This window comes from Pempheris klunzingeri, chromosome 5 (genome assembly GCF_042242105.1).
Source record: "Pempheris klunzingeri isolate RE-2024b chromosome 5, fPemKlu1.hap1, whole genome shotgun sequence".
NCBI classification, from domain to species: domain Eukaryota; kingdom Metazoa; phylum Chordata; class Actinopteri; order Acropomatiformes; family Pempheridae; genus Pempheris; species Pempheris klunzingeri.
Genome location: NC_092016.1, coordinates 1924579 through 1948035, shown reverse-complemented (window position 1 = coordinate 1948035; position 23457 = coordinate 1924579). Strand labels below are relative to the sequence as shown.

Here is a 23457-nt window from a genome sequence, read left to right as displayed (position 1 = left end):
TAAGCCTAACTTGCCTAAATATTGGTGTTTGCATGTTTCCATTTATCAGATTAGCAGAAACATTTTCCTCCAATTTCACCATTTGAAGCTGATAAATTCAGTAGAAGGAAGAAAAAAAATCAGATTTAATGATGAACATAGATAAATGTTTTTATAGTGAATATTTAGTGAACTTTATTAATCAAACTTTTGTTTTTAATTGTGTTTTTTTCCCCCTCTCTTCTTCTTCGTTGGTGTTTCCCCCCTGCCGTCTCCAGGTGTCCTGTCTCTTTAAATGTTTGAAAGGGGCAGCGCGCGGCCTCTACGCTGGCTCCTGACGTCACGGGCTCCATGCGGGGAAGATGGCGGCGGCGTTGGAGCGCAGCTTCATAGAGATCTGTGGATTTGAGAGGGAAACTCTGCACAGGTTCCGAGAAGTGACAGTAAACCTCGGTAAACTTCCTCCGGGAGTCCTTACAGCTCCACGCCGGGGCTTCTTTCATTTCCAGGAGTTTGTGTCAACGCGGGGGTTGAATATTTTGACATGCTAACAACAGCTAGCGCGGCTAACACGCTTTACCAGTAGCGTTAGCGGTGTAGCCGAATGTTAGGGGGCCCTATGGAGTGTCAGTGGGTGTTATTTTTCTGTGTTTGTCTATTAAATTCCCCGTCATTAGCTTGTGAGCAGGTAACTCACGTTGGAATAACATTTGCTCACCTCCTCCGCTTGTGTCCAGGTGTCCTGCTCTCTCATTGGCTAAAGCTAGTCAGTTAGCAGGTGACTTCTGTCTTGGTGCTCACCTGTCAAACAGTAAAGCAGGAAACGCTACAACGTTACACACAACGTAATATAACTATTTGCAAGTGTTATTACTTCTCAACTCCTGCTTTTATTTAAACTAGAGTTGCACGCACGCCAAACTGCGTTCAAAAACAGGTCAATTTAACATTTTTGTTCCTCTGATGTTAAGAACAGACTGTTGATCTCAAAGGGGAAAGTCACACACAGCTTTATGAATCCAATGGAAACAATACGTCTGAGTGCGTTTTGAGTAATGAGTGGAGCCAAAGCACTTACAGCACCTCACTGATGTCCTTTAAAGATATGAAAAATACACTTACCAGCAAGAATGAATGTATTTGTGTATCCAAATGTGCATAATTGGATTTATGCACATAAAAAATCCTGTTTCCTGACATTTCTGTTTGTAGTCTGGTGGTTTTAAGATAAGATATTCCTTTATTAGTCCCACGACGGGGGAAATTTACAAGCTGCTGTAACAGGCTGTGGTGATATTCGAGAATCTGCTTGTAAAGGTTTGTGTCCTGTCCTGTTACGACTTGGGAAATATCCCAATGATTATAAGATAAGATATTCCTTTATTAGTCCCACGATGGGGGAATTTACAGTGTCACAGCAGACAGGAGGAGATATAAGAAGAAGATATGTACAGCTAGAGTAGACGAAGTACAAAAAAAGAGAGACAATATCATGTACAAGTGGGGGATATTATTAGTATTGCACACTGTGACGTGAGGTAAAAAGATGAGGTTGTTCTGGATGAATATGTTGCACAGTTCCCTTCCTCCTTCATGTCCGCTGGGTTAAGTGGGCAACCAGTCTCTTCCTGACCCCAGCAGACCGCTCCTTATAAGATTATGTCTGTTACTGCAAAGCAGCAGAGATGTTTGAAGCTTTGATTTGGGTGGTTTTCTTCATTTAACACAACCCCAGACTATCATAATATTTGGGATTACAGCTTCTGTCAGTGTTGCTGTGTGCTGAAACAAATACATCAGTTGGTGCTTTGCTGTAACCGTCTGCAGGTCTAAATGCTCTTCCCGGTGGGGTGAAGTTTCCCGACAGCGCCGGAGCCTTTCATTATGAGGAGAGCGGGAAGCTGCTGTCTGTCACCAGCAACAGATTCATTCACTGGTCAGTAACATCACCACCAGCATCCACATGCATCTGCTCATAAAATCTTAGCTCATCTCATTCTGTCTAAAGTATCTCAGTCAGTATGTGATTTTAAATGTGTTGCTGTTAAAATAAAGCTAATAAACAACTTTGGCTGTACAGTTTCAGGTGGATTTTAACCCTGAAGTGGCCTCAGACTCATTATAGATCATTTAAAACTTGGTTGTAGTTTGATGCTCAGCTTCAGCCGTTTTAGACCCATAAGATCCTTTTTAAATATGGAGATTTGGAGAAGAGGAAGTACGTAATTAATCCCACTTCTGGAAATTCAGTTTTGTAAGCGTGTGGGTTAACACTGACCGTACGCAGGTCCACATCCGGGGACACGGTGCAGCTGGTGGAGCAGTCTCTGGACACCAACCTGCTCAACAACGCCGTCAAACTCAAGTTCCCACATTGCACTGTGCTGCCTGGAGGGGTCGTCATCCAGGAGACCCTCAACAATGTCATCATCCTCGTCTCCACCAACCAGAGCGTCCACAGGCTGGTGCTGCCACACCCCACACGCATGTACCGCAGCGTGAGTAAATATCTCTGCCGTCAACCTGACCAGACTCTTAAAGGGATAGTCTGGAGTATTTGAAGTGTGGTTGGATGTGGAAAAGGCTTTTTCTGTCTCGCTCTTCAAAACCACCAGACTCCACTGGCAAAAGCAGTCATTTTACCTCACAGAACACAGGACTTGCTGGTCTACCGCTGTCTTGACTGGCTAGTTTGTTTGTATTTATTGTGTGTGTTACGCATTGTAAAGGTTAGTCTGGATCAGAATTAGCGTGTCAGTTCATTAATTGAGGCAGCGATTAGACAGACGACTCCCATGCTCCGCCAGGTAAAACGACTGTTTTTGTTAATGGAGTTTGGCAGTTTTGAAGAGAGTGAAAAGAGAGAGATGGCAGCTTCAGTACCTCATGCAACCCTGCTTCAAATAACCCAAACTCTCCCTTAAAATATACACTTGTTGGCTCCACACATGACATCTTGCTAACAGACTGAGGTCCCCCTGCTGTGTGCTATAAATAACAGTGGACGTTCACCTGTCCATCCTCTCCAGGAGCTGGTGACGGAGCTTCACATGCAGTCCATCTTCACTGACGTGGGGAAGCTGAGTCTGCAGGACCCCTCTCACAGCGCCGTCATCCCCAGCTCAGTGGGGCAGACGGGGAGTCCCAGCACCTCAGCGGCCTGGCTCAGTCAGTCCGGAGAGGCTCACTACTCTCTGGCTTCACCCGCTGGAGGCATCATGGTGGTCACGCTGCCACCTCACGACACACAGGGTAAAGAGGTTTCATGTGTTAAACTACGCTCACATGCTGTTGATGTTATTTCTTTCTGCACAAGAGCTGCTTTGAAGAGTGTGTGTGTGTGTGTGTTGTAGGCAGTGTGTCGGTGGTGGAGCTGAAGAGGAGCTCCATGATGCAGAGGTTGTCCGGCTGGATGCCTACGGCGATCCGTGGGGAGCAGAGTCCAGCTGACCTGGTCGTCAGTCTGGCTGTCAGAGAGCTGGAGGAAGACTCCTTCATCTTCGCCCTCTGTCAGGATCACAAACTGCGCATGTGGTCCTTCAGGGTGAGACGCCCACTCACATAGTCACACATATTGGCAAGGGATGGAAGGGACATCGTATCCTAATCATAAAGTTAAACATTTCAAATCCAAAGTGTGTGGATTTTAAACACACAGACGCTTGCCGAGCGACACGCCGGCGGGAACATACGTTGATATTTCTGTCTCAGCTCATGGTCGTGGGACAGAACTAACGCTGAAGTCTCCATTTTTTTTAACTGTTAGCCGCTGCTATGTTTTTGAGTGTAACTCCATGTTCTCCAGTGACAATGATGCCGTTCGCTGATCTGGAGGAACTCACTAGTTGGTTGTTGAACTGCTGTCTCGATCTGTGTGCTTGTTTGTGCTATTGCTTGACTTTTGGTGTTTTAAAGAGTTAGCAGCTCTGTGTTATACAAGATAAAACCCCTTTTTTGACTAGTGGGTACAAAACAAAAACAGGTTTATTATTGAAGGATCCCTACAGAGATCCACCTGTAAGATCCTTTTTGTTTAGGAACATTTCTCCTCCAATCCACCAGATCCCATTGATAAAAACAGTCATTTTAAATTCAGAATGTGGGAGTTGCTGGTCGACGTTGTGTTGATCATGAAGTTTGTTTGTGTTATTGTGTGTTTTTCAAGGGTTAGTTCTGATTCAACACAATATTTGTTTAACACAAACTAACTAACTAATCAAGGCAGCAGCTCCTGTGTCCTGTTCTCTAAAATCCCTGTTTTAGTGAATGTAGTCTGGTGTGTGTGCTGTTTGTGGTTAAACCAAAAGGATCTTCCAGGTCTCTCTCTGTAGGGATCCTTTCCATGATGCTGTCACACACTTAGAATAACACTCTGAGCCTGTCAGTGGATCAAACAAGCTCTTTTAGTGGACCTACTGTGATCAGGTGCAGTTGTCCCAAAGGATCATTTAGCCCATTTGGAGTAATTTCAAAAAGTTTTGTACCTTACAATCATTTCAGTCCCAAAACATGTAAATATGTGGCCCAGAGTTACTGTTTAATAATAAGTACTGCATCATTAAACTAAATGCTTGTCACGTGTGTCACCCCCCCCCCCCCCCCCCTCCAGGAGCAGGCCTGTCTGCTGGAGGCGGACATGTTGGAGTACATGCCGGCCTGTAAAGGAGTGAAGCGCCTGGCCGGTCAGGGCCACCGTCTGAGGCTGGCCTTCTCCTCCACCACCGGCCTCTGCCTGGCGGTGTACATGGCCGTACCTCAGAGGGGACAGTTCACCGTCCTGCAGCTGGTCGCCACCGACAACAACCGCTACAGCCTGGACCACATCTCCTCTCTCTTCACTACACAGGTGAACTGCAGACGGAGATGGTGTCACTTCTTGTTGTGTGTATATATATATATCAGCCAACATGTCCAGTATTTATATGAGAATATTGTCTGAATGTGTCTCTGCCACAGGAGACTCTGGTGGATTTCACTCTGACCTCCACAGACATCTGGGGGGTCTGGGTGGACGACTCCAACGCCACTGTAGTCAAATACATCAACTTTGAACAGTAAGTGTGAACGATGACCAAGATAATAAAGACAGAAGCTTGATTCAGACTGAGTTTATGTGTTTAACTCTGTGGGTGTGTTTTCCAGTAACACAGCAGGCCAGTGGAACCAGGTGTTTGTTCAGCCTCTACCTGAAGAAGAAGTCCACATAGGAGTAGACCAGGACCCCAGAGTAAGACCCCCCCTCCCCACACACCAACACTGATCACACTGTGGCCTCAGGGGGAACAAATACACTGATCACAATCAAAGTATCACAAAAAAAACAGTAGAATTAGGTGATGCAGGTGAAATCAGAGCAAGAAAGTTGATAATTAATCGTGTGAGTCGAGCTAAAATGTCAAACATCCTCCTTAAACGTGAAGATTTCTTGCTTTTGTATATCACAGTATGTCACTGCCAAAAATCTGTGAGTGCAAATGAGATTCAACAGCTGCACATGCTCGTTAACTTTTCGTCTTTTCAGAGCACTCACGTGCTCGTGCAAACGATATCATAGCCTGATGCCATTAGACTCAGAGTCAACTATATTTACTTTATTAAGTTTGTACAAGCAAACAAGGAATTTGACTCCGGTGAAGCTTGTCTCTCTGTGTACAGTAAGAAATAAACTACAACAATAAGAACAGGAACAATTTAAGTGCTCATAACAACAGTATGTACAGTGGAGGTAGGTGTGGTGCATGTATGTAGTGCATAGTGCAAATGTGCAGGTATGGGACTACTGCACAGTGGATCCTGAGACTAGTGAGAGTTCAGGGTGACAGGCTGGGGGAAGAAACTGTCTCTGTGTCTGATGGTTTTGGCGTACAGTGCTCTGTGGCGCCTACCAGACGGGAGGAGTTTAAAGAGTTTATGTGCGGGGGTCTGCAGAGATGCTACCTGCCCTCCTCCTGACCCTGGACAGGTACGAGTCCTGTATTGGAGGGCAGATCGGCCCCAATTATCCTGTCAACTTAGGGGTTGGGAGATTTCTAATCAACTGATGTATGATATGCCCCGGGGAAACATGGAGGTGTTTTCCAGTGGGAAAACGGGGGAGTAGAGACTCTCCCTTAAATCTCTTCCTCTCCCGTGAGAGGGCAGCCTTCAAATCACGACAGTAGAGGCTTAGTGGTTGGTGACTGTCGGCAGTTGGCAATCAGCAACGGCATCAACCCTCGTCCTCACCCTGGAGGCCGTATCAACGTACAAAGCCAAGACTTTGAAATTCTCTAAACTGATAATAGATTTTGTCTTGGTGTGTAGTTGGAGTTGTGAGCGATGCTTTGTTGAAGCAACGGAGCAAAACACAACGTTAGAGATCTTTTTATGTTCTCATGAGAAGTATAAACATACTTTCAGTTCATTATGAAAGTGGTTATATAATGATAAAGGCTGGAGGAGATGAGTCCAGACCCAGACACGCTGTCTGGAGTGGGGAGAAGCTTGTCAAACTTAAAAACTTCAGTTCAGCTCACTAAGGCTCCCCTGTACTTCCATCCCACACTCTTCTGTCCCAGTTTGGGCCTCAGGCCTCTCCCTGAAGTTGTTTTTGGCGTCTCTCGGCTTCCTCTTCAGCTGTTTGGAGCTCCTCATGATTGCTTGCCCATTTCTGCTGTCACAGCCTTTGATTTCCACATAAATCAAAGATTAGTTGTTCGGGAATCGGCAGCTTTTTTTGTTTTTTTCAACAACATTGTCCTCTCAGAAACAGGTGTTATGCAGAGAGACGGTAAATTTCGCCCCCGTACGTCTCCTGGAACTGTTCCTCAGCAGATGGTGAACTGCAACAATAGCGTGTGTAAGAACCCCCCGGGTTCCATGTATATAGAGTGCAAATGCATTCCTTCACAGTTACATGTTCAAGATTACGCCACTTGGAAGATGATAATATAGACGGTGAGACCTCCTCCTCCTCCGTTTTACCGTTCTTGTCCGCCCACACATCCGGCATATTCCCACTCAGCCGTGTCTCAGTGTAGCAGAGCACACTACACTTCCTGTCAGTGTGCTGGCTGTCCACCAAGGCCCTCCATATCTCCTCTGGTATACATTAGTGCTGGGAAATGAAACTCCAAATTGTCCCGTCCGTCAGAATCTTACAGACTCTCGTCTACTTTTAGGGCGTAAATGTGACTGAAATACTCGCACTGAGTTATTGTGTTGCATAATTCATAATAATGATTCATTCTTTAATCAAATGACAAATTGGATAAAAAGTAATTAAAAGAATGAAAACTACAGTAGTGGAAATTTTAATCTGAAGAGGTGGTTTGTTGACTGATGTGGTGATGCTGTGTGTCGTACGTCAACAGGAGACGTACCTGGAGGTTCTCTTCTCGCCGCTGCGCTTCACCGCTTCAGCCATAGTTAAAGCCCTACAGGTGAGACAATCCCGGTCTTTATAATCTGGAATTGACTCAATCCGGACCACAGAGGGTGTGAAACCGGTGGACGTAGCAGAACGCTGTGTCACCACGGTGGGCGTTTGGTGTGTTTCAGATCTACCGCAGAGGCTCGGAGAGGATCAGCGACGTGTCCTGGGACACTCTGAAGAAGGAGGTGACGGTGGCTGTGGAGAGCGAGGTGATTCACGGCTGATATAGGCTCTGGTTTTAAAAGAGGAAGAGCACAAACAATACTGGGCCCTCTTCTTCACTGGGTCTTAGTTTTGTTTGTCTTTGTGCCGTCATTTTAGATCCTTTAAGTTTACATAAGATTTTAAATAAGTGTATTTGACAGTGAAGCTGACAGCCAGTAATCTTTGTCTCCCCCCGTCTGTCCCCCTGTCTGTCCTCCTGTCTGTCCCCCTGTCTGTCCCCCTGTCTGTCCCCCTGTCTGTCCTCCCTCCGTCATTCCTCCTCCTGTCTCCATCTTCCATCTATCTGTTTGTCCTCCTGTCTGTCCTTCCTCAAATGTCCTCCCTCTGCCATTCCTCCTCCTGTCTCTCCATCTTCCATCTATCAATCTGTCCTCTCCTTTGTCTGTCCTCCATCCACCTGCCCCCCCACCTCCCTGTCTGTCCTCCTGTCTGTCTGTTGTCCACCCATTTTCCCTCCATCCATCTGCTTTCCCCCATCTGTCCTCCTTCCTGTCTGTCCTCTGATCTGTCCTCTCCCGTCTGTCCTTCCCCAAATGTCCTCCCTCTGCCATCCCTCCCCCTGTCTCTCCATCTTCCAACTATCCATCTGTCCTCCATCCACCTGCCCCCCACCTCCCTGTCTGTCCTCACCTGTCTGTCCTCCCCCCCCTATCTGTCCTCCTGCAGCTTCAGAGCAGCGTGACGGAGTTTGAGTTTTCTCAGGAGGAGTACCGTCAGCTGCAGGTGGAGTTCTGGTCCAAGTTCTACGCCTGCTGTCTGCAGTACCAGGAGGCTCTGTCCATGCCTCTGGGCCTGACGGTCAGCCAGCACACCGACATGGTCTGTCTGCTCAAGAAGGTAAAGAAGCTGCTCAAGCACACCTGGAAGAAAAACACACACAGACAGAGCATCAGTTTAACTGCAGGTTCCTGTTTTGATGATGATGATGATGATGATGATGATTCATACGGCAACAAGAATCCTTCTGATTAGGTCCCAGAGAAACTTCCTCACAGTGTTTGTGTTTGTGTTTCAGGGCTTCGTGTCGTTCCTCCTGCCGTGTTTCGCAGTGGATCACTTGTACCTCTCTTATGACGAGTACCTGTTCTCAGAGGAGGAGACGCCCATCACCGAGGGTAACTACACCTTCTTATCCACTGATGGAGGTTCAGAGTGAAAATGCCTCGTTGGAGGTTCAGAGGGATGTTATAAACCTTTTTATAATCCTTTTGAATAGGAGATTATTAGGGCCTAGTATTTGTGAACATTCTCAATTCTCTATTTGGTTGGAGTGAATTTATTCTTCTTGCGAGGTTTGCCCCACATGAGGGTATCAGCGTCGTCGTCTTCTGTTATATCTTAAGCAGATTAGACCAAATGCTTTGGAGCATGTAAACCATGAAGGCTGTATAATAAGTGGACATTTTGAAGTCTTGAGTTTGGCTTTACATTCGTCGCCATCTTGTTTTTTTTTTTTTAAAAGCCAGAAATGACATTTGTTCCTCAAAGATCACCTCTGATTTTTTTTTTCCTAAAGCATCTCCTGCTTTATGGTGTATTTCCCTCTAAATGGACCATAATTTACTAAATGAACGTCCTGCTGTGCTGAAGAAGACTGTGAACTAGAGACTGAGAGCAGAAAGTCATCAGGAAAATGTTCACTGAGCTGATAAATCATTTCCTCATTGACTTCCATCCAATCAGACTTCTGTTTGTAGCATAGACTGTATAAAAGAAGTGGACGAAGCTTCCAGGTCTGAACGGTGAAGCCTTAAAGCTGCTTCCTCTCTAATGTCCAGCAGGGGACGACTCCACTGGCTCCAAACAGGAGTCTGATTGGATGGAAGTCAATGAGGAAATGAGTCGACTTCTCTCCTGATTTATCAGCTCAGTGAACATTTTCCTGATGACTTTCTGCTCTCAGTCTGTAGTTCACAGTCTTCTTCAGCACAGCAGGATGTTCATTTAGTCAATTATGGTCCATTTAGAGGAAAATAGACCAGGAAGAGGGTGGGGGGGCTTTAGGGCGGTGCTACCTGCTCACTGATCAATCAGAGGAGGTCTTTGTAGAACGACGGACACTTCTGGCTCTGAAAAGCCAGCTCTGTATCTGATTTGTGTGGTGATGTGGTCCTCCTCAGACCCCGAGGTGGGGCGGGACGTGCTGCAGCTGGTTCAGTGTTTGCGGCTCGTCAGTGATGCGGTCTCCGGAGAGATGGCGTACGAGATGGAGAAGGCTCTGGAGCACCTTCAGTCACCGGAGAGGGCCGCCGAACTCGTCCTGGAAAACATGCTGTCCAACGACAAGTCAGTCCACCGCTCACGTCATCGTCTGTATAACCTTGTGTCTGCAATCAGGGTTCCTTGAAAATGCCTGAAATGTGCTTGAATTTCACTCTGGAAACAGTGTAGGAACATTATATGATACACATGGTACATTTTTTAATATTACCTTTGTTTGGAATCACATAATAACATAATCAGTTTAATACCTGTACAAAGTTTTTAACAGCACGAGTATAGAACACAAAAATAGAACATGTGGTGTTTTATTTTCTCTCAAATTTAAATTGATCCTTTAATTTCAAAAATATCACAAATAGTGTTATTGTAGTAACTGTTAATGTTATTAATGGTGGGTTTCATTGGTATTTTAAAAGCTAGTATTGATATCAAAGGGGAAATATTATACAAAATGCACTTTTTAATGTCTTTTTAAATGTAAACGTGATCCCTGGTGTGTCTACAAGCCCTCAAACTAGACCGTCCCCTCTCTGCTCAACCTTTCAGTATAGAAACGCTCTGTAGTGTCGGTATGTTGCTCGGCTGACAATAAGATTACTGTCTCATTTAAGTCTGCATTAACAGTAATAAATGGTGAGAGGTTATAAACTCCCGTCCCGTCTGGTTTCCTGCAGTGACAACGTGATCGAGGACATCCAGAACAAACTGCAGGACATCCGCAACCCGATGGCGGCCATGATGGCCCTGCTGAGGGAGATGGACCTGGAGATGGACTCCGAGGTCGGGGCAGAAGGACCCATCACACCTGGTAGGAGACAAATCATGGACCTCACGTCTCACCTGGATTTGTTATAGAATAGATTCATTAAAGTTTTGATGGAGGATTGTGAGGATCTGCACAGAGTTGTGGTCCAGATATGTAGATTTTGGCGACGAGTCATGATTTTAGAATAATCAAATAGCCTGTAAGATATTAAAAAATCTGAATAGTTGGTGCAACTATCGTCTTATTTAGGCGCCTGCAAGCAGGAGAAACAAAAAGCTAAACCAGAGTGAGGCGCAGCGCAAACTCTGCTAGCTAAAGTTAGCATGTCACAAGTCCACTACGAGGATGCACCCGGCAGAAAGTGTCGGTGGCAGCTCTGCCGGTCTATCAGATCACCAATCGATGTCTAGGCTTGTCACCAGACGAAGTAGGTTTGATGGTAGACGTGCCGAGCAAAGATGAAAAGCTAAAGACATGCTTCCAGTCAACTTTGTAGAAGATGAGGGTTTTCAAAGTGTAATGGAGCCTTTGTTGAGCCCAGATTTCTAGAAAAATCTAAATCTATCGCGGCTAAACTGGAGAAACGATGTTGCATAAACTATAGTGAGTGTGAGCTGCACACTCGGTTGGCGAGTCTTGACAAACTGTCTCTCTCTAACCACAGTGTGGCATTTACTGCTGACTCGTACATAATAGTCACCTGTCATTTCATGCAAAACCTGGCAAACATGCTTTCCGTAGCTACTGAACTCAGTAAACAGTCAACACAGAACGCTTTGTTTTGCATAAACGACAGATTCAAGCTTCAACACGTAAACGGCGTGGCTTCATCTGGCAGTCGTCTGGTTTCTCATTTCCATCACAATAAAACTTGCAACACAAGCAACAACCATTTTTTAAAAAATAATTATCGAATACGGAATACCTATCCGGTGACCCGTGTGGAAGTGTCTAACAGTGTGTGTGTTTTCCCCGGTCTGTGTCTTGCAGGTCAGAGCCTGAACATGAGGATCAGCCTGTCTCAGCTGTACGGCAGCAGCTCGGCCGTGTCCGTGGTCTGTCAGGCTGTCTGTCACATGGCCATGACCAGAGCCCTGTTCTGTAGAGACCTGCTCATCCTGCAGAAGCTCTACCTGCGCTTCGGAGACAACGTACGAGCACACACACACACACACACACGCACACAAAACACACTTTGCTGATCGATCAATAGGACATGCAACAGGTTTAGCTGATGGTGATTGTTAAGAGCGCCCTCTGCTGGACTGCAAGGCAAACTTCTCCACACGCTCTGTATGTTATTTAATTTTCTCCTTTGTTTGAACAAAGACAAACAAGCATCACGTTACTTAATAGGAGAAATAAACGCACATACAAAAGGCTAAAACAGAGGAGAAGAATATAATAAAAACCAAATACTGACTGACTCCTTCCCCAGTGTTCAGTACAGCAGTGTGTTAGTAACACTGCAGCATTTATTGTCTAAATGACTCATGGGTACAAAACAAAAACAGGTTTATTATTGAAGGATCCCTACAGAGATCCACCTGTAAGATCCTTTTTGTTTAGGAACATTTCTCCTCCAATCCACCAGATTCCATTGATAAAAACAGTCATTTTAAATTTAGAACGTGGGAGCTGCTGGTCGACGGTGTGTTGATCATGAAGTTTGTTTGTGTTATTGTATGACTTTGGTGTTTTTTAAGGGTTAGTTGTGATTCAACACAATATTTGTGTAACACAAACTAACTAACTAATCAAGGCAGCAGCTCCTGTGTTCTGTTCTCTAAAATCCCTGTTTTATGAATGTAGTCTGGTGTGTGTGCTGTTTGTGGTTAAACCAAAAGGATCTTCCAGGTCTCTCTCTGTAGGGATCCTTTCCATGATGCTGTCACACACTTAGAATAACACTCTGAGCCTGTCAGTGGATCAAACAAGCTCTTATAGTGGATCTACTGTGATCAGGTGCAGTTGTCCCAAAGGATCACGTTGCAGCCATTGCAGCCTGTTTGGTGGCTGCTGGCTGAGGTGATCTACTGGACCAGTTCCAACACTTTCTGTACACACAGTTTATTAGTTACCTGACTGAATGATCTGGCCATACCGGTCATCCGTCTGCAGTTTGAACATGTATGTGTGTGTGTGTGTCAGGTGTTTCTAGGTGGAGGGGCTCAGCTGCTGCAGCTCCAGCAGGACCTGATCCCACGAAGCTCCCACCTCCTCTCCTCCTATTACCTCCTCAAACACATCAGTCAGAGCCTGGCCTCCTCTGTCCCTGTAGACATCATGTGAGTACGCGCACACACACACACACACACACATATCAGGTTTACACTGATGTCCTGTGCAGTTTCTCATGAGGACGAACACACACGTCATTGTTGATGCAGCATGTAGAAATTAGGAGCTCTTGTTTTGATTCAGCAGATCTCAGATAAGAAATGAGGTTGTGTAAAAGTCTTAATCAACAGCGTTGTTGTGTTTTGGTTAGTTTTGCAGCCCTAAATGGCTTTAAAATGTGGTCGGAAAGTGTTTTTCTATAAAAAGATAGAAAATATTTGGTTGAGAAGAATCATTGTAGCAGGTAGTTAAAGGTAGGAGACACAGATTTCAGTTAAGAATATCTGTAGCTTTCTCACACGTATAAATGTAGAGATTTAAGAAAAACATACAGCGCTCATTAAGGTTTACTGACGTCTGACCTTTGACCTCCTGCAGAGACGCTAACCTGCAGCACCTCACAGTGTTGGAGCTGTCTGACACTCCGGCGCTCTCCACCAACAGACCAGGTCAGTGACGCCAAGCTGATGTGACAAAGATCATCTTTAGTGTCAGCTGATCTGTTTCCTTGCTTGGAGGTTAGGAGGCTCTCTTCAAACACACCAGACTGAGGATCTGCACAGAGTTGTGGTCCAGATATGTAGATTTTGGGGACGAGTCATGATTTTAGAATAATCAAATAGCCTGTAAGATATAAAAAAATCTGAATAGTTGGTGCAACTATCGTCTTATTTAGGCGCCTGCAAGCAGGAGAAACAAAAAGCTAAACCAGAGTGAGGCGCAGCGCAAACTCTGCTAGCTAAAGTTAGCATGTCACAAGTCCACTACGAGGATGCACCCGGCAGAAAGTGTCGGTGGCGGCTCTGTCGGTCTATCAGATCAACAATCGATGTCTAGGCTTGTCACCAGACGAAGTAGGTTTGATGGTAGACGTGCCGAGCAAAGATGAAAAGCTAAAGACATGCTTCCAGTCAACTTTGTAGAAGATGAGGGTTTTCAAAGTGTAATGGAGCCTTTGTTGAGCCCGGATTTCTAGAAAAATCTAAATCTATCGCGGCTAAACTGGAGAAACGATGTTGCATAAACTATAGTGAGCGTGAGCTGCACACTCAGTTGGCGAGTCTTGAAAACTGTCTCTCTCTAACCACAGTGTGGCATTTACTGCTGACTCGTACATAATAGTCACCTGTCATTTCATGCAAAACCTGGCAAACATGCTTTCCGTAGCTACTGAACTCAGTAAACAGTCAACACAGAACGCCTTGTTTTGCATAAACGTCAGATTCAAGCTTCAACACGTAAACGGCGTGGCTTCATCTGGCAGTCGTCTGGTTTCTCATTTCCATCACAATAAAACTTGCAACACAAGCAAGTTGTCTGACACTCCGGCGCTCTCCACCAACAGATCAGGTCAGTGACGCCAAGCTGATGTGACGAAGATCATCTTTAGTGTCGGCTGATCTGTTTCCTTGCTTGGAGGTTAGGAGGCTCTCTTCAAACACACCAGACTCCATTGACAAAAACAGCAATTTTACATCACAGGATTTGCTGGTCTACTTTCTGCCTCGATCAGTTAGTTTTAGTCATTGTGTGTTACAGAAATATTTTGTCGGGTGTGATCTCCTTGTTTAAAACACCAAAGTCGCACTGTGACACAAACAAACTAACTGACCGAGGCAGTGTTAGACCAGCAGCTGCTGTGTTTTGTGAGGTAAAATAGCTGTTTTTGTCAATGGAGTCTGGTGGCTTTGAAGAGAGCGAGGTAACAAATCCCCAGTGCTCTTTATTATCAGCTCTGTATGAGAGGTAAAAAGTGCCCCTGTTGTCTCTCTCTCTCTTTTGCAGCAGCGTTGAGTCCTCAGACGGTGGTGGAGCTCTTCTATCAGACTGCTGCCAGGAAGATCATCATCTCTCAGATTTACTCTCAGCAGCAGAGCAACTCTCTGCTCCACTGGTCACACATGATCTCCAACGTGGTCAACCTGCTCGCTCAGCTGCTGTATCCTTCATTCACTGCGGCACGCTAACACACACACACACACACACAAACTGAGCAGGTATTTCTTTCTACACACACTCAGGAACGAAGTAACAGCGGCGGGAACGGACGCGACTTCCTCAAGATCATAAATTCTGAAGAAGTTATAAAAGTAAATGGTAGAAAAAGATGAAACTAAGCAAATAGTCTCAAAATAATGAAATAACTGAAGGACAGAAGCAGGAAGTGAATATTTCCAGGATGTTTTAAACCAAAGACCGTCTTTATTAGACTTCCTCAGATCATTTGGTTGAACGATCGTGCTTTTTGGTCACTCTGAGACACCGTAGTGTGTACGTGCATCCATGGCAACGCCAGTGAACGCGCTCAGGGTCGCTCGCTCTCGTTCATGTCACGTAAGAGAACGCGTTTAACGTCCGATCTGTTCGCATGACGGTTTTTCAGACGTTATTTCAACACTGTATTGATCGCTCGACATAAAGGAGCTAATTTCTGCTATTGTCACACCGTCCACTCCTGCGTGTCTCTAGATAATATCGCCACAGGTCACAAGAAGACGGCCTCGGTTATTCGTTTCCAGGAAGATATTCACATTTTATTTGTATGTATTTTCTGTTGCTGGTTGTTGAATCCTAAGCGGCGTCTCCCAGTTGGCCCAGTAACCCCGGTTTCCAGTTCCCAGAGTGTCTGATGGCCAACTGCCAGTACACACAGCTGCAGGTTTGTTATTTTACCGAATTACTCTTCATCTTCATCCTCATCCCAGCGCTCAGTCAGGCAGAGTTTTGATAAATCCAGCAGGTGTGAATGTTAAGCAGCAGCAGCTTTGTTTTTATTGATTTGAGGAGAAGAACGATGTGCAGATGGATTTAAATTAAACATCTGATGTGTTCAAAGCAAAGTCAGTGATTATTTTAGCGTCTGTTGTCCACAGCTGCTTTATTCTGTGTTAAAATGTTTCCTTCACTTCATGAAATCCCTCTGAACACAACATGTTGATAAATCTGCAGCCTCTGATTATAAGACTGCTGCATCAGATCAGCGTTTCAGTCTTCTGTTTCTCAGGTGTGTCTCACCTGTGTGCTCTGTGTGTGCAGGAGTACGTGAGGCTGATTGGTCCTTGGTGTCAGGTGAACATCGGCTCCTGTCGCTTCATGCTGGGTCAGTGTTACCTGGCCAACGGGGAAGGCCAGAAGGTGGGTCGCAACAACAACAACAACCAGACCAGACACGTTTTGCTGTAGCGGCGAGTTTGAGGCCTCAGACGACTTGTTGACTCATCCAACGTTGTTTTTTTCTCCTCAGGCTCTGCAGTGTTTCCAGGAGGCAGCGACGGAGGTGGAGAAGGAGGAGTTCCTGATGAGACTGACGGGCTCCGAGGAGGAGGAGGCTGCATCCACCCCCAGATTACAGTACTACAACAAGGTACTTTTATTTTGAAACAGACACAGGAAGTAATAATATACATTTTTTTTGTCTGTATCATATTCTACAAGTATAGCATGATGTCAGTATGCCTTTAGTGTTATGACCGTAGCAGACAGGTGTGCTTCAGGTAAAACTGTTCAGTTACCTTTCAGTTACTTCCTGTTTCAACACATTGATTGTGTCTAGGTGCTGCGGCTGTTGGAGGATGTGGGTCTACCTGAGCTGGTCATCCAGTTGGCCTCTCTGGCCATAACGGAGGCCGCCAACGACGTCAACAGCCAGGTAACAGTCGGTTAACAGCCAGGTGACAGTCAGCAGTGGAGAAGCAATTTTCTCTGCCGATCTGGATTTGTTTTTTTTTTTAACACATAACCTGCAGATTCTGATTTTATAGTATAACAATGGTTGTGTTATTTGTGAGTGAAACCTGACTGGAGAGCCAGAGCTAATGCTCGTACTAACTGTGGCTAATGCTCGTACTAACTGTGGCTAATGCTCGTGCTAACTGGCTAATGCTCGTACTAACTGTGGCTAATGCTCGTGCTAACTGGCTAATGCTCGTACTAACTGTGGCTGATGCTCGTGCCAACTGTGGCTGATGCTCGTGCCAACTGTGGCTAATGCTCGTACTAACTGTGGCTGATGCTCGTGCCAACTGTGCCTGATGCTCGTGCCAACTGTGGCTAATGCTCGTGCCAACTGTGGCTAATGCTCGTGCCAACTGTGGCTAATGCTCGTGCCAACTGTGGCTAATGCTCGTGCCAACTGTGGCTAACGCTCGTGCTAACTGTGGTTAACGCTCGTGCCAACTGTGGCTAACGCTCGTGCCACCTAATGCTTGTGCTGATGTGAGGACAGCCAATCAGAGCAGAGATTTCCCTCAAGGATGCATTCACTGAGGCGTCTCTGTGGGAAACCGGAGCTCTCTACCAGGCGAATATTGAATCACTCAAGTTGAATACTTTCAACACGCAAATTCGCCCTAATCGTGTCACTCGCTTCTTTCGTGTCACCCGTCGTTTTTATATAATTCGCTTGCAGGAAAAGATTTGCTTTGCTTTGCTCTCATTGGCCAACTCCACGACGGCCGGTTTCATCAGATGATCAGATTTTATTGTAATGTGAAGAAAGTAACTCTGCTGGAGTGAAGAAGGCCGACTGAACCTGTAAAACTCAACGTTTCTGTGGGAAAAACCAAATATGTGTTTATGTTGGACTGTTAATATCAACACAGGGAGACATCTGGCTGTTATTTAGTTATTAAAGTAACTGGATATTGTGTTTTTATTTATTTATCAACTCTGGCGTTTCATATTCTTGTTTCTACATACTTCTAGTTTATTTTTTCTGAGGTTCAGATAAGCTCTGCCGTCTACAGATGACTGCTCGCTGCAGTAAATATTAACGTAGTATAATGTAAATATGTTGATAATTGTCTTCAGGCAGCTTTGTGGACGCGGATATTCAAACATCATCTGGATCTCGGACACAACAGTGAAGCTTACGAAGCCCTCACACAGAACCCAGACAGCAGCATGTACGTACATATATATATATATATATATATATATACACACACACACTTATATTCATATTTATGTATAAAGACGAAGGGAAAGAGCTGTAAATGTCAGTAATGATGTTTTTTATATTACAATATTTCAAAGTAAAGACTAAAATGTTAAATAAAAAGTGGAGAGTTTGATGATTTATTGTTTTGGTTTAACAGCTGATTCTCCCCTGCTGGTGCTCTCTGCGTAAAATAAATTGATGTGTATATAAACTGGTTGTATTAACGGTTGCAGGCAGCTGGATTGTCTCCGACAGCTTGTGGTGGTTCTGTGTGAACGCTCTCAGCTCCAGGATTTAGTCCAGTTCTCTTACGTCAACCTGCACGACGAGGTAAAACCTTCTCACGCACTCCCGTGAGCCCACTAGATAGTAAAAACTTATTGATATGCTGTGAATAATATGGAGACACAGTGTTAAGTGTGTGTGTGTGTGAACTGTTGTTGTCATCAGGTCGTCAGTATCATCGAGTCCCGGGCCAGAGGTTTGGACCTGCTGGCTCACAACTACTACGAGCTGCTGTACGCCTTCCACATCAACAGACACAACTACAGGAAAGGTGACGACCGCTGCCGCTAACTGTCTGGTTACCAAGGCTGAACGTCTGGTTAACTGTTTCCTGTAGTTATAGTACTGGTTACTGAGGCTGAAGAGCAGCTTACAGAAGTTGAATGCCTGGTTAGTTAACTCTCGCTTCTGGTTACTGAGGTCAAAGAACTAGTTACGGACACTAAACATCTGGTTAATGAAGCCATTATGTCAGAATCATGTTGGATCTCAACATAAAAAAAATGGAATTTAAACTCAAAATCTGAACTAAATGATTTAATTTGATATAATAAAGTGTTAAAATAGTTAAAAGCAAACCAGACTGTTAATTATGGACTCTTTTGTTTTGTCTTTTATTGTGTGTGTGTGTGTGTTGTGTGTTTGTGTGTAGCGGGGACGGTGATGTTTGAGTTCGGCATGCGTCTGGGTCGAGAGGTTCGGACTCGTCTCGGCCTTCAGAAGCAGGTGAACTGTTACCTGGCTGCTCTCAACTGTCTCCGCCTCATCAGGCCAGAGTACGCCTGGATCGTCCAGCCGGCCTCCGGAGCCGTGGTACGTACACACACACACACACTCACTCACACACACTCACACACACACACACTTTCACACAGTAGGAGTCTAAAATTAGTGATATTTTGAATTGAGTCTGGTTGATGTGAGCTTGTGTTTGCTGCAGTACGAGCGTCCAGGAGCGTCTCCGAAGAGGAACTCTGACGGAGAGTTTTCTTCTGAACCAGGTGACTCTTTAAAAAAAACTTTATTAGCAACATCATTGACTAACACTGTCTTTATAAAAACTTTATTAGCAGCCTCTCTGACATCAGCCTCATTGGTGTCTTTAAAAAACCTGATTAGCAGCCTTATTGACTGAAACTGCCTTAATCAAAACTTTATTAGCAGCATCATTGACGGTATCTTTATAAAAACTTTATTGGCAGCCTCTCTGACATCAGTAAAACTTTATTAGCATCTTCATTGGCATCAGCTGTCAGAAGCATTAGTGTGTTTTTAGTAACAAAAACATTATTAAGATAAAATAAGTCTTTGTGACGTGACTTTACTGAATTATTGTGAGTTATATTCAGCTTTTCACCTCTGGACGTTTCCTGTTGATGGTCAGCAGACAGGAAGTCCTCAGAGTTTATTATGGGGTGTTCTGCCCCCTGGTGGACGAGTTGAATAAAGGTTTCTTCTTCTTCTTCTTCTGTTTCTTCTTCTTCTTCTTCTTCTTCTTCTGTGTTTCCTCCTGCAGTCAAACGTCAGGTCGACATCCTGGAACTCAAGGACCTGGAGAAGGAGTACATCTTGTCCCGCAGCCGTCTCACCCTCGCCCAACACCACCCACCGTCTGCCGCCATTGCCGGTACGCCAGACCGCCCACACCTGTGACATCAGTACACCTGTGACATCAGTACACCTGTGACATCAGTAAACCTGTGACATCAGTTGATCTTTAACTGTCTCTCTCTCTCTCTCCCTTGCCTGACCTCGCCTGCCTGTCTCTCTCTTCCACCCCTGTCTCCCTCTCTCTCTCTCTCCCCCCTCCCTCTCTACCTGTCTCTCCTCCCTGCCTATCTCCCCTGTCTCTCCCTTTCATCTCCTCTGCCTGTCTCTCTCCCCTCTCCCTGTCTCTCTCTCTCTCTCCCCATCTCTCTGCCCCCGTCTCTCCCTCTCCCCTGCCTGTCCCCCCCCCCCCCCCCAATCTCTCTGCCACCGTCTCCCTCTCTCTCCCCCCCTGCCTGTCTCTCTCCCCCCATCTCTCGGCCTCCCTGTCGCTCCCTCTCATCTCCCCTGCCTTCCCCCGTCTCTTTCTCTCCCCTGCCTGTCTCTCTCTCCCCCCCCTGCCTGTCTCTCTCTCTCCCCCCTGCCTGTCTCTCTCTCTCCCCCCTGCCTGTCTCTCTCTCCCCCGTCTGTAGGCAGTGCCTCAGCGGTGGAGATGGTGGCCCTGTTGGTCCAAACTGGTCTCTTTGACTCGGCTCTGTCCGTCTGTCAAACCTTCAAACTGAACCTGACGTCCGTGTTCGAGGGTCTGACCTTCAAGTGAGACGGGTTTATTATTTTACCTTCATGTGGTTTTTATTTGTACTTTAAACTTCACGGCCCGTCGTGTGTTTGTTCCAGATGCATCAAGCTTCAGTTTGGGGGGGAGGAGACTCAGAACGAGGCCTGGAGCTGGTTGGCTGCGAATCAGCTGTCGTCTGTGGTCAACACCAAAGAGTCCAGGTGTGACTTTCATTTGGTTTATTCATCAGAGGATTCATCGTGGAATTAACGGGTTTTTATTGGCATTCAAGTTGACGTTGACTTCCCGACGATATCCTTAAATATCAGTGAAGAAAAGACGCCACAGAACCTGCCTGAGAATTATCGTGTTTTTAACTTTTCTTCAGTATCGCAGTAATCCAGTGGTGGTTATCTGTACGCGCCTGATTGGACTGCAAACAGAAGCTGCTAACAACTAATTCGGCATCATTTTATACTGGAAAATATAATATAATAATATAACATAATAAAATATTATATAATATAATGAAATATAGTATATTATATTATGATATAATATAATAATATAATAAAATCTAATATAATATAATGAAAGCTTATTTACCAAACTAGAAATGTCTTGTTCTTCTCTCTGTTTCCTCGTCTGCTGTGCTCAGTGCGACAGACGAGGCGTGGCGGCTGCTGGCCTCTTACCTGGACAGGTATCCCTCCGCTAACGGACAGCACCACCGCTGCGTCATCAACAAGCTGCTGTCACACGGCGTGCCTCTTCCCGACTGGCTGATCAAGTCTTACAAGGTAAGGGACACCAGCCAAATAGGGACAATTTGGCTTTATACTCTATTCTGCTGGTTATTTTCCCATGATGCACTGCGACAGTTATGACGCGGCGTTGTGTTTGTCGCAGGCCGTGGACGCCGCCTCTCTGCTGCGTCTCTACCTGAACTTTGACCTGCTGGACGCGGCGGCCGAGCTGGTGTTGGAGTACGTGGACGCTCTGCTGGGGAAAGGACACCAGTACTACGGAATAGAGGTAAGAGTACTTCAAAGAGTACTTCAAGTACTTCCTGAAGTACTACAGTCACACGGTCTGCAGTATAAATACTGTGTGCCTCTAATCAGGCAACAAATCTGATTTAAACCATCAAAATGACTTGTTTTCAGTATTTTTTATTATATTTATTCAGTAATTCTTTTAAAAAATGTCTCAGAAAATGTGAAACCAAACAGTTTTTACACATAAACTTGAGGATAATCTGTTTAATTTTGACTTAACAGAACAGATTTAAGTTCTAAAAACCTGCTGACGAGTTAAAATGTCCGTTAATGGTTTAAAGAACTCTGGATTTACACCTTAAAATGTTATTTTCATAGTGTTTGATGTCCATTAAAGCAGGTTGAACGTCTCAGCGCTGATATTTATTATAGATTACCTTAAATTAAATTCTTAATTAGAGGTTCAGTGTTTTATACGAAGCCTTAAATAAAAGTTAGACTTGAACACAATGTGGTTCTACGGAGGACGAAACTAAATCTAAAATAAAGAAGAAAATGACATTAAATGCACTAATGTCAAACAAATAGATATTTCTGTTTTTAATGTTTGTATTTTACCTTTGTAATCCTTTTTAATCATTGAGTTATTGATTACAGTCGTCGTTTGTGTGTGTGTGTGTGTGTTTCAGAGGCCTCTGTCTGCGACGGCGTCCTCCGTCTGGCTGCCGTACACGTCGATCGATCAGCTGCTGCAGACTCTGAGCGAGACTCAGACCAACAGCAGCGTGAGTCTTCGTCACCACTTCCTGTTTACGTGAAACCGTTCGTGTCGTCATGTTTTCTGTCGAGTTCCACGCGGGCTGGAAGTAATCAATAGCTCCTAATCAATAGCTCAGTGATGTGAATCAGGGAATCAAACCTGGCAAAGTGTGTGACAGCATCATGGAAAGGATCCCTACAGAGAGAGACCTGGAAGATCCTTTTGGTTTAACCACAAACAGCACACACACCAGACTACATTCACTAAAACAGGGATTTTAGAGAACAGGACACAGGAGCTGCTGTCTTGATTAGTTAGTTAGTTTGTGTTACACAAATATTGTGTTGAATCAGAACTAACCCTTAAAAAACACACAATAACACAAACAAACTTCATGATCAACACAGCGTCGACCAGCAACTCCCACATTCTGAATTTAAAATTACTGTTTTCATCAATGGAATCTGGTGGATTGGATAAGAAATGTTCCTAAACACAAAAGGATCTTACAGGTTGATCTCTGTAGGGATCCCTCAATAATAATTTGTCTGAATTTGGTGTTTTAAAAGGTTAGTTCAGATGTAACAGAAACAAACTAGCCAATACAGGAAGCAGCAGACCAGCAGCTCCTGTGTCCTGTTCTCTAAAATCCCTGTTTTAGTGAATGTAGTCTGGTGTGTGTGCTGTTTGTGGTTAAACCAAAAGGATCTTCCAGGTCTCTCTCTGTAGGGATCCTTTCCATGATGCTGTCACACACTTAGAATAACACTCTGAGCCTGTCAGTGGATCAAACAAGCTCTTTTAGAGGACCAGTTCCAACACTTTTAGTACCCACCAGTCATTCAGACACCAGTTCACTGCAGTTCTCCTTTAGTGAAGCTTCCTCATTGTCTCTTTTCAGATTTATAATAAAGTTCGAGACAAACTGGAGGATTATTACAAGCTGGTGGAGCAGACGACCAAACGAAGACTCGTCACCCGATGAAGGCTCGGCCCGCCGGGTCACATGACGGCTCCGACCAATCAGAGACTCTCCGCTGAAACAGGAACGACAGAACTCAGATCATATTTTTGTACCGTTTCAAACACGTTTTAATGACGATTTTGTTTCTGAGCGGCTTCACTTATTAAACATGTTGTAAATATTCTGTGTCCACGAGCTTAAAAATATGAAACAGCTGTTCAGCAAACGTGTGTTTAGGTTTTTTTTTTTTTTTATAATTTTCTTACTCGTCGTGTTTTTTCCATCTGAGCTGTAAATT

General features: G+C 44.9%; 1 protein-coding gene across 2 annotated transcripts; it reads left to right on the top strand.

Annotated features, from left to right (window-relative positions):
- Positions 1-341: 341 nt before the first annotated feature.
- Positions 342-23442, top strand: nup160 (nucleoporin 160). 2 transcript variants are annotated; one of them, XM_070830177.1, is made up of 34 exons: positions 342-432; positions 1807-1915; positions 2267-2477; positions 3009-3231; positions 3333-3523; positions 4589-4825; positions 4936-5033; positions 5122-5206; positions 7332-7400; positions 7519-7602; positions 8285-8455; positions 8634-8733; positions 9739-9904; positions 10516-10649; positions 11598-11758; positions 12759-12895; positions 13326-13396; positions 14736-14886; positions 15537-15606; positions 15984-16082; positions 16192-16311; positions 16501-16596; positions 17757-17851; positions 18120-18216; positions 18337-18442; positions 18824-18984; positions 19112-19172; positions 19688-19798; positions 20352-20475; positions 20557-20658; positions 21096-21237; positions 21347-21472; positions 22125-22220; positions 23097-23442. In XM_070830177.1, the coding sequence occupies exons 1-34, from the start codon at positions 342-344 to the stop codon at positions 23178-23180; spliced, it is 4179 nt and encodes a 1392-aa protein (XP_070686278.1). In that variant the 3' UTR covers positions 23181-23442. The 2 variants fall into 2 exon arrangements, with proteins under 2 accessions (XP_070686278.1, XP_070686277.1); XM_070830176.1 differs by having other exon boundaries at positions 14733-14886.
- The last annotated feature ends 15 nt before the right edge of the window (positions 23443-23457 follow it).

Excerpts from the sequence above, each read along its gene's own strand:
- nup160 (XM_070830176.1), top strand. The coding sequence starts at position 342 with ATGGCGGCGGCGTTGGAGCGCAGCTTCATAGAGATCTGTGGATTTGAG. Across the intron at positions 8,734-9,738 it reads GGAGACGCCCATCACCGAGG|ACCCCGAGGTGGGGCGGGAC; the intron begins GTAACTACACCT and ends GGTCCTCCTCAG. Across the intron at positions 21,473-22,124 it reads ACCAGTACTACGGAATAGAG|AGGCCTCTGTCTGCGACGGC; the intron begins GTAAGAGTACTT and ends TGTGTGTTTCAG.